Here is an 11,446-nt window from a genome sequence, read left to right on the forward strand (position 1 = left end):
ATGAGTGACATTTTTCTGGCGAACTCCCTGTAACGTTCTGCGACCCCCAGGAGTTCGCAAACCCCAGTTTGGGAACCACGGCTATAGGTTAATTGAAGCACCTGGAGTCAATTAAGGCCCTGACAGGAACCTAATAAAACCCCCTGCGTCAGGCAGTCAGAGGAGGAGGAAGGAGAGAGGCCTGGAGCTTGGAGGTGTGTTGTGAGATTTGAAAGACCAGCGAACCGAAGTAAGGGAGACCCTGCCCCAGCGTCTAAGGACTGAAGGCTCCCCACCCAAGGGGGAAGAGCCCGCAGGGGTTGAGAGGGGCTGGGGCTCAGTGAGGAGCAAACCCTGACCCCTCCCCCGCTTCCCTCCTCTACCACCTTCCCGGGCCACTAGTGGGGACCTTGGCGGCCCAAGAGCAGGGTCATGGGGTGGCGTCTTAGCCCCCTGCCAAGAAAAGCGCAGGACCCACCATACTAACATCGGCTATCTTGTCACAAGCCCTCTACACTATACCCTGAAATGTAAGCACAGTACCGGTATTTATAGTCCAGTTGATTTATTTTATAATTCCGTGGTAACAATAAGAAAGTCAGCCATTTTTCACTACTAGTGTGCGGTGACCCTTTCGTATTCTTATGTCTGATTTTGTGAGCAAGTCGTTTTTAAGTGAGGTAAAACCTGGGGGTGCGCAAGACAAATCAGCCCCCTGAAAGGGGTACAGTAGTCTGGAAGGGTTGAGAGCCACTGCCCTAGGGAAGGGGCTGAATGCTGGCCAGAAGGAGGAAGGGAGGGAGCTGCAGAAACCTGTTGCTATAGGAATGATGCCAGGTGAAAAAAGGAAGACCACTGACCTTGCCGCATCCAGAGCGAAAGGCTTTCTTGCAATAGTGCCCTCACGTTCGTGCTTATGGATATGCCCCCAAAACCTCACCACAAAGTCAGCCCTGTTGCTTGCCAGAAGGGAAGGATATGTGAGAGAGAAATAATTGCTTTCACTGGTGAGAGGCTATTGTGGTAAGACCTAAGAGATCTAGATAGATGGAGTTATGGAGAAAGCATAGCTTACCCATAATCAAAATGATTCCATTGGGCTGCCGAGCTGCAGGGGTGTGACCAACATATAACAAACTGAAGGGAGAAGGGAGACTTCCATTTTACACATCTCACCCCTGATTTAGCAAAAACTGCACCCAATTACATGTGTATGATCTTATTTCAAGCTAGACTCTGCCAGAAAATTTGGGCCAAATCAGAAAAAGTGTGTTTGAGAGAGGAATTCTAAAAAATGATTTTTGGCTCAAAAAACCAGCCCGAGCTGGTAACTCCAAACTTGTTGTATTCTGTTGGCCTCTTTGATCAGTAACAACCAGTTTATTCCTTAGTTATTAAATTGATGAAAACATATAGTAGGATGTTTGCAGAGCTCTTCCTGGAAGTCTGCATGCTAGTCACCGCAGGTATTACAATGTTCACAAGGCCACGAGTGGAATGAAATATCTTAACGTTCCATTTCCATTTCCCCTGTGTTTTAAAATCCTTTAATGTAACAGGGACACCAGTTTAACTGTCACATTTCTGTCTGCCAGACTTCTATTTCCTACTGTTATAACTAACCCCTAGGACAGCTGCCATGAAAGAGATTAGAAGGGTTTTTCTCTTCTGGTTTTTTGAGTTGTCTTTGCTTTGTGCATTGGAGAGTCAGACCTAGACTCTGGTGCTCACTCCTGCGAGAGATAAGAATGGCCACAGGCCTTGCTGCATTCACAACAAAACTCCCCTTTTCACCCTTGCTTTCCCTAGATATACTTGCACTTTAAACATACACAAACCAGCTCTGAACTAAGCTCTTCCTGGCATCTAGCAGCAGGAGACGCAGAGAGAGATAGTCAGTGTTTGTATTTTGAAAGATGTCGGAGTGCTTGGAAGTTGGACACACCATGGGAGGGCCCTGTGAGAACAAAGACAGAGGAAGAGGAGCTCATGGAAAACTTCAGTTCCATCTTCTCCTAGGAACAGCCCAAACCAAAGGCCCAGGTGAGGGCCCTCATGGAAGAGAAATGCCAGAAGCAGCATTCCCCGGCCATGGCAGTGAGCACCATGCATCGACCTCAGTGGAGTTTTCCCCATTTACGTGTGCATATAATTTGGTCCAATCTCTGATGTAAGGGATCCTGCTTTTTATCACCTTGAGGGGAAATGAAGGATAAGGGTCTTCCGACCCTCCCAGAGTCCCACTGCTGCCCTAGAGCAATGAGCCGTCGGAGGGGTGCTCTGAAGGCTCAGCGTCACAGTCCGTTCTGGCAGCCAGCAGAGGGACCCTGCTTTCACGAGGATGCAGTCATTGCAAGGCCATTGCTGGCACCTCCTCTTTCATTCACTTTGATTTTGTCTTGGAAGTTGATTGAATAAAACCTGGTCTTGTCACTGAGATCCCAGGTGGCTGAACTGAATTAACTTCCCTGTTTGTTTTTGTCACTGTTGTGGATTTGGCATGTCTCTCAGCTGCCTATCTGCACCTCCACACGCAGCCATAGGGCACAGTCACTTGCTTTAGGGTGGGCTATGATGCCATATAATGCTGAGACTGTGTTGCCTTGGCTCCCTGACCATAGACTGAACAAAGAGGGCTACACAATGATCAGAATCTGACATGGGAAATATTATTTCATAAGAACATAAGAACGGCCGTACTGGGTCAGACCAATGGTCCATCTAGCCCAGTATCCTGTCTTCCAACAGTGGCTGGTGCCAGGTGCCTCAGAGGGAATGAACAGAACAATTATCGAGTGATCCATCCCCTATTGTCCAGTCCCAGCTTCTGGCTGTCAGAGGTTTAGGGACACCCAGAACATGGGGCTACATCCCTGGCCATCTTGGTTAATAGCCATTGACGGACCTATCCTCCATGAACTTATCTAATTCTTTCTTGAGCCCAGTTATACTTTTGGCCTTCGCAACATCCCCTGGCAGTGAGTTCCACAGGTTGACTGTTGTGTAAAGAAGTACTTCCTTATATTAGTTTTAAACCTGCTGCTTATTAATTTCATTGGGTGACCCCTGGTTCTTGTCTTATGCAAAGGGGTAAATAACACGTCCTTATCTACTTTCTCCTCACTATTCATGATTTTATCGACCTCTGTCTCCCCTCAGTTATCTCTTTTCGGAACTGAACAGTCCCAGTGTTTTAATCTCTCCATGTATGGAAGCTGTTCCATACCCCTAACCATTTTTGTTGCCCTTCTCTGCACTTTTTCCAATTCTAATATATCTTTGTTGAGATGGGGTGACCAGAATGGCACTCAGTATTCAAGGTGGGATGTACTATAATATGATGTTTTCTTCTATCCCTTTCTCAGTGATTCCTAACATTCTGTTTGCTTTTTTGACTGCCGCTGCACATTGATCAGTGAACTATCTACAATGACTCCAAGATCTTTCTTGAGCGGTAACAGCTAATTTAGACTCCATCGTTTTGTATGTATAGTTGGGATTATGTTTTCCGATGTGTATTGCTTTGCACTTATCAACATTGAATTTCATCTGCCATTTTGTTGCCCAGTCACCCAGTTTAGTGAGATTCCTTTGTAACTCTTCACAGTCAGCTTTGGGCTTCACTATCTTGAATAATTTTGTATCATCTGCAAACTTTGCCACCTCACTGTTTACCCCCTTTTCCAGATCATTTTTGGATAGGTTAAACAGCACTGGTTTAGATCCTTGGGGGATGCCTCTATTTGCCTCTCTCCACTGTGAAAGATCTAGAGAAGTGCTAATAAGCGATGGTCACGTAAACAACACCCTATACCGGAAATCTACTGACCCCTATACTTACCTACATGCCTCCAGCTTTCATCCAGACCACATCACACAATCCATTGTCTACAGCCAAGCTCTAAGATACAACCACATTTGCTCCGATCCCTGAGACAGAGACAAACACCTACAAGATCTCTATCAAGCGTTCTTAAAACTACAGTACCCACCTGGTGAAATGAAGAAACAGATTGACAGAGCCAGAAGGGTACCCAGAATTCACCTACTACAAGACAGGCCCAACAAAGAAAGTAACAGAACGCCACTAGCCATCACCTGCAGCCCCCAACTAAAACCTCTCCAGTGCATCATCAAGGATCTACAACCTATCCTGAAGGACAATCCCTCACTCTCACACACCTTGGGAGACAGGCCAGTCCTCGCTTACAGACAGCCCCCCAATCTGAAGCAAATACTCACCAGCCACTATACACCACACAGCAAAAACACCAACCCAGGAACCAAACCCTGCAACAAACCCCGGTGCCAATTCTGTCCACATGTCTATTCAAGGGACACCATCATAGGATCCACACCATCAGGGGCTCGTTCACCTGCACATTTACCAATGTGATATATGCCATCATGTGCCAGCAATGCCCCTCTGCCATGTACATTGGCCAAACCGGACAATCTCTACTCAAAAGAATAAATGGACACAGATCTGACATCAGGAATTATAACATTCAAAAACCTGTAGGAGAACACTTCAGTCTCCCTGGTCACTCGATTAAAGACCTAAAAGTGGCAATTCTTCAATAAAAAACCTTCAAAAACAGACTCCAAAGTGAAACTGCAGAACTGGAATTAATTTGCAAACTGGACACCATCAGATTAGGCCTGAATGAAGACTGAGAGTGGTTGGGTCATTACAAAACCTAAACCTAATTTCCCCCATACTAATTTCCCCCTACTGTTACTCATACCTTCTTGTCCACTGTTTGAAATGGGCCACTCTCATTACCACTACAAAAGTTATTTTTCCTCCCTCGGTATCCTACTCTTAATTGAATTGTCTCGTTAGACTGACCTCGCACTTGGTAAGGCAACTCCCATCTTTTATACCTGCTCCTGTATTTTCCACTCCATGCATCTGATGAAGTGGGTTCTAGCCCACAAAAGCTTATGCCCAAATAAATTTGTTAGTCTCTAAGGTGCCACAAGGACTCCTCGTTGTTTTTTCTAGAGAAGAAAGTATTCTTTCCCCAGCGAAAGACTGCACAGAAAAGCCAGCTATGTGTCAGAGGGATTTCTAAAGGCTTAAAAGGGGTTTTTTATGGCTTTATTTAGATAACTCTCTTTAAAAATAGAGCGAGACTTAGAACAAATATTTTTAGAGCAGCTCTCTGCTGAGTCCTGCTGAAAGGGAGCTTGCAATTTAAAACAGTATTTTAACATTTCACTCTTTACAGCATCGGTGTTCTTACAACAATAGCAAATTACTGAAGCTATGGTAAAGAAAAAAATTAATTCAAAATAGTTCTGATCAGGAGGAAACTATCTTCTATTTTAATCTTCTGCGTGTCTGATTATTCTGCACGCGAGTCAAGGGATTGCCATTCAGTTTCAATACGTTCGAGAAATACAAACAAGTGCAGCTGAGATAAGGAAGCTTGCTTAGTGTTCCAGCCTGAGCTAAAGGAACCAACTGTAATCGACTTTCAAAGTAGAACTCACGCACACAGAGACATACCGTGACCCCCCTTCCATGTATACACTGCAAAGTTTCCTGTAACCAAGCAAAACCTTCCTGATTTAGAAGAATATAAAAAAGTTGTCAAGTTTTGCTGAAATGCAGCCTCTAGCAATGTGCCATTCTGCAGCTTTACCTTCAGCCATGGTGTCCAGCCCTGGAATCCCTCTTACTCTGCTTGGAGTGCCTGCAGCTACGAAAAAAGAGCTGATGGTTTATCTCCTCCCACCCTCACTAGTTGTTCTCTCCCTTTATACAGGCAGACACAGCACACACCCCCTCATCTGGGTGGATGGAGCAACCTTAGCAAGAACTGGAAAAAACCCACTGTTTCCAGGAAAAACTATATCCACCTTTTTTTTTTTTTTTTTTTTACCAACTTTGAGCCTGGATCTGTGACACAAGCAGGTCTGTAATAGCTCAGTGCCCCCCACACATGCTAAAAATATACGAATAAGGGACACATACAGAAAAGGCCAATGCAGGGACACTGCAGTTGAATAACCACTCTAGCTGGTCACTACTGTGAAATTCCTTTCCCCGTTTCAGGGAAGGGAATTTCTAATGTCATCCTCTGAAAGGGGGGCTCGGTGTGCAGTGTCTGAGGAGGCTCGTCACAAACTTGGGTGGGTGGGACGTTGTCTTTTAGTTAGCTGGCCCGGAGATTGTGTCACCCGTAACCTGCACAGGCCATTAAAGGGAAAGGCAGAGTTCTTGGAAACACCCTTCTTGTCAGCACACTGAGAGGAGATGTGCTCTCCTCAGGAAAACCATGGCGGACACCTTGTATGCCTCACGTCAGACCCTGCTCCACCCACTACCCCACGGGCTACCTGGGAGAATGGGTCAGCAGAGTGAAGCGCTGGGGTTGTGCCCTTTTCAGACTGCGACCCCACATTCTCCCCCCGAGCCACAACCCAGAATCCTTTGGGCCAGTTGCTGTGGCCTTTGACTGTGGGAACTGTCAGCTTTTGGTACCTCAAGAAAACCATTTGCAAGTAGTGGGCAAATCTGCGGGGAGGGGGGGAGGGAGGGGGACTTGTGACCAATCTATGGTGCTGAGCTCTTGGGGAAGGGAGGGAACTCCCCGCAGAGTTGAGTCCTCGCCAGGAGGGGGTGAAGGTTAAACATTCGGTGGTTCCCCAGGATGGGAGGCGTTGCCGCTCCTGCACTTTGGTGCTGAATGTCAATCACAAGTGGCAGCTCCAGAATCCGTCCATGAAATGAGATGGTTGGACTCCCTCACTGATGGGTAATTTACACCCCTTTCTGAATCCTCTCCAGATCTGGCTCTTCATGAACATGCTCCGTGGGTCCAGGATCATTCATAACCAATCAGCGCTTTGGGGCATTTTGCTCACAAGCCGCCTGGGACCAGACAACCATATTTTGTGTATTGTTGTCTCCCTCTCATTTGGGCAATCCCAGCACTGGGAGGCAGTTCATGGGAGCCCGGCGGGAAGGGGCCTGCTCCATGCCACTGGAACTGGAAGATGTTCATGAAAAATGTGTCCCGTGTTTTTAGTTGAGAGGTTTTGACATTTGACACTTTTGCTATTGTCCATAATGTCTGAACTGCCCTGCAATGGAAGCCGACCGAAATGCCATCTAGTTCCGCTGTAACTTCCACCAGCTCCTCTGTGTGCTAGGCTGATAGGCCCCTTTGTAAGCAGAATGGCAGATAGCCATGGGCCTCCTGCGGAAGCTAAGCAATAGAGGGACTATTTTCCTCATTCTCCAGTGGTGGAAGAACCCCCCTGTCACAAAAGTTGTGCTGAGTCAGTGCCCTGGCCTTTTCCGACAGCTAATTGCATTGCCACTGCAAAGCTGAAAAATGACTTTGTTGCAGCCCCTGTGGCCCATGAATTGACCTGGCTGCAGCACTGGCATCCAGTCTCTCCCCGCTAAATGGCTACTCTGCTAGGCGCCAGGTGGACGGAGGCCAGGCATGCTCTCCGTTGATGATGGGAGGAAAGCGCTCCAGCAGGGAGAAAACAAAATGACTGATTCAGTAACACACAAGGAGCTGGGTTGTTTTCATGTCCGTGTGCGGGATTCTGCAAACATAAGAACATAAGAATGGCCATACTGGGTGAGACCAAAGGTCCATCCAGCCCAGTAGCCTGTCTACCAACAGTGGCCAATGCCAGGTGTCCCAGAGGGAGTGAACCTAACGGGTAATGATCAAGTGATCTCTCTCCTGCCATCCATCTCCACCCTCTGACAAACAGAGGCTAGGGACACCATTCCTTACCCATCCTGGCTAATAGCCATTAATGGACTTAACCTCCATGAATTTATCCAGTTGTCTTTTTCTGCAAAAAGAAATCCTTGCTCTAGTGGTCAATACCATGTTCTGGCACATGCAATGGAGGGAGGAGCAGCCACTGGGAAATGAACTCTGATGCATTTAGGGCTCAGCCAGTTGAGTTTTTCGTATTTACAAATGCTTTGCAGTTGATTGTCCTAGAGATATGGCACTGTTCTGTCTCATATGGCAGAGAGCTGGCTGGGGTCTCTGGAAATGAAATATCTCCCAGCGCATGAAATGAAGCAGGCAAGCAGAGCCTAGCATTGATTTAATGTTCCAGCTGCCCAGCTGTGTCTGGGAGGAGCCAGGCCATTCATCATAACCCGGAGGAGGGGAGGCAGGGAACAAGGTTAAATGTGCAATAAATCCTGGCTGAGTGGAAGCCTTGTGGTTAGGACCTGATGTGGTTAGTTCCAGCATCCTGGTGAATCAAGTGGGGGAGCCATGTCTTGAGCTGCACTGCTGATGGACCTGAAGAGGAACACATGGCGTATGGTCTGCACTTTTCATCCTGTGTAATGTAAATCAGCTGCCTCGAGAATATTTGCCTTATCTTTCCATCTTGGAACATACCAAGGGATTGCTCAGTGGCTTGAGCACTGGCCTGCTAAACCTACAGGTGTCAGTTCAATCCTTGAGGGGGCCATTTAGGGATCTGGGGCAAAAATTGGGGATTGAGCAGGGAGTTGGACTAGATGACCTCCTGAGGTCCCTTCCAACCCTGATATTCTGTGATTCTATGACTGTGAAATAAGAACGATACAGGAGCCCTTAGGCTGCAGAGCTCATTTAGTGCACATGGAATGACAATACAGGATGTCCTGAGGGGGCCAGGAGAGCTGGCTGTATTTTAAAGAAGGCTTATTGAGGGCGCAGGAACAAACCATCCTGAAGTGCAGAAAGAAGAGCAAATAGGCAGGCGTCTCCTAGGGCACGGTGATAGCATAGGTAGCCATTGTGGGGGCTGTTTTCTGGGATGCAGTTGGGATTAGAGACCAGACTGATAATTAAATCCTATTTTTGGATGGTCAACTGCCTCCCTGTTTGAGCACCTGCCTAGACAGTGCTGATCGGATTTACTAGAGGTTTGAAATGTCTCACATTGCACTCTTTCCACAGTATGCATCCGATGAAGTGAGCTGTAGCTCACAAAAGCTTATGCTCAGATAAATTGGTTAGTCTCTAAGGTGCCACAAGTCCTCCTCTTCTTTTCACATTGCACTTTATCTTTTCGCTAGGGCTCGCATTTCGTCTCCCCTCTGTACTTTCCTTGGTTGCTGAGCCTTTTTTAGTTACCCTCCTAGGTAAGAGAATCCACACACCTGCGTGATCTTCTATCTTGCACATAGTACAACATCGGGCCAACTTTTCAAAGCCTTCTCCAAAAATACGCCCCCACACGTGGAAGTGGAACCCATTCATAAAGCATTTGTGTCTGAAAGCGGCCAGCTTCTCTTGTACATGCTGATTTGAGCACACACCAATGCAGGCTTTTGCACCTGCCAGGGCGTGGGGCACCCCTCCCCCCCAGGTTTTTAGGCACATTTTTGAAAATGTGTCTCTTCAAATCAGGTTGAGAATGCAGCTCACTACGGTTGTTGCATCAGTGCAGCCCACATGCTTCATGTCCGTTCTCAGGCAAAGTCCTGTTGACTTCGCTGTTGTGCCTCAAGGGGAATATAAGGAATATCAGAGCAGGGGTAGTCAATTGGTGGACCACAGGCCAAATCCGGACCGCCAGGAGCTTTTGAACAGACCACAACCTCTTTATATTTTATTATTATTATTATTATTTATTTATTATTATTTAATTTCTGTATTGTTCTCTGGAGTCTGGACCTTGACTATACCTTGACCAAGAAATGTGGACCTTGATAAAAAATAATTGATTACCCTTGTACCAGAGTCATGAGGCAGGCGTTGGCCCTGTCTGCTGCAGAGCATGACAGGCAGTCTGTACTGCCACGGCATTTCAATCCTGCTCCCTGTCTCTGAACTTTACTTATGCTCATCGCATTGAGATGCTGTGCTCGGGTTGTGCTTTTTGTCATGTACAGCAAACAGACCAGTAATGAGCATCTCAGCAAAGCAAATCTAAAACACATTGAACGGCTTTTTCTCACTCTGCTTTCATGTTGCTCAGAAACCCAAGCTGTTCATTACCCCGTAATGTATGTGTATTTGTGCACCTGCTTGAAGGAAAACAAATTAGGAGGACTGGATGGCAGTGAGGACTATTCACTGACTACAGTGAATTTCATCTTTATTTCGATTGTTGGGTCAAACATCGCCTCGGTCAGCAATGCCCAACAGTCTCCACCCTCTGGCCGTCTATGGTCATCATCATTGCAGTATCTGAGCACCTCACAATCGTGACTGGATTTGTCCCCAGACACCTGTGTGAGGCATGACAGCTATTATCACCATTGTACAGAGGGGGAACTGAGCCCCAGAGAGATCAAGTGACTTGTTCCCAGTTGCACAGGAAGGCTGTGGCAGGGCTGGGACTTGAGCCCCTAGCTCCCAATTCCTATGCTAGTGCCTTAACCACTGGGCCCTCCTTCCTGTTTGGATGCTGACTGGTGGCCTATATGAAATGAGTATACTAGCGTCAGTCCATGTCCACACCCCATCAACCACTGTCACCGATTCAGACAAATGAGCAGCGGATTGGCAACCTAAGGACTGCATGGGTGGGACTCTGAGCTACTCTCTCATACCTAGTAGGGTAGCCTTTTAATTTTGGCATATCAGGACTTGAGTTTTTAGGGACATTTGTGGACACTAAATTCACCGACAGGACGCCAGGCATTGAGAGTGTAAAGCCAGCGATGTCAGTTTTGAGGCATCTGAGGCTTTGCCCACGTTCCTTGAGTTTTTTGAGTACCTAATGCAAGTTTTGACAGCCTTACGTTCCAACACGGGTGAAAAATTGAGTGTGGGAAGAGTTCCCAAGGGACACTGATGGGCATAGAGCTGTACTGGGGTGACACAAGCGGGTTTGGAGGGAGTGAGGGTGGCTGGGCTGGTGCTGCTCTAGGAGTCAGCTGTGTGGTCCCTAACTCAGCCGTGAGAATCCTCCTTGACATCCCCCTCCTAACCTGTTACCGTGTCTGGCACCTTTACAAGGGCCACCCCGCAGCAGCCCAGTAGAGGCTGCAGTGGCCTGTGACCCAGGTAACATATAGAAATCCTGTGAAGTGCTGTGGAATAGGAGAGACTTCCAAGCAATGTGACCTCCCCCTGCGTCCCACCGGGCACAGCTCTCTGCAGTTAAGGACATTGAAGTCAATGGTAAATGGGACAAAATACAATGTGGTTTTACAAAAGGTAGATCGTGCCAAACCAACCTGATCTCCTTCTTTGAGAAAGTAACAGATTTTTTAGACAAAGGAAACGCAGTGGATCTAATTTACCTAGATTTTAATAAGGCATCTGCTACCGTGCCACATGGGGAATTATTAGTTAAATTGGATAAGATGGGGATCAATAGGAAAATTGAAAGGTGGATAAGGAACTGGTTAAAGGGGAGACTACAACGGGTCCTACTGAAAGGTGAACTGTCAGGCTGAAGGGAGGTTACCAGTGGAGTTCCTCAAGGATCGGTTTTGGGACCAATCTTATTTAATCTTTTTGTTACT

The 11,446-nt window shown here is 47.0% G+C and overlaps 1 protein-coding gene across 1 annotated transcript in view; it reads right to left on the bottom strand.

Annotated features, from left to right (window-relative positions):
• The window catches only part of TGM2 (transglutaminase 2), a 38,357-nt gene extending 32,636 nt beyond the window's left edge, over window positions 1-5,721 (bottom strand). Inside the window, exon 1 of the mRNA XM_073308768.1 lies at window positions 5,631-5,721. Within this exon, the coding sequence (XP_073164869.1) occupies window positions 5,631-5,640 (10 nt within the window). The 5' untranslated portion in view covers window positions 5,641-5,721. The remainder of the gene's footprint in view (window positions 1-5,630) is intronic.
• Window positions 5,722-11,446: the final 5,725 nt, after the last annotated feature.

The sequence above is a fragment of the Lepidochelys kempii genome, chromosome 13, assembly GCF_965140285.1.
Source record: "Lepidochelys kempii isolate rLepKem1 chromosome 13, rLepKem1.hap1, whole genome shotgun sequence".
NCBI classification, from domain to species: domain Eukaryota; kingdom Metazoa; phylum Chordata; order Testudines; family Cheloniidae; genus Lepidochelys; species Lepidochelys kempii.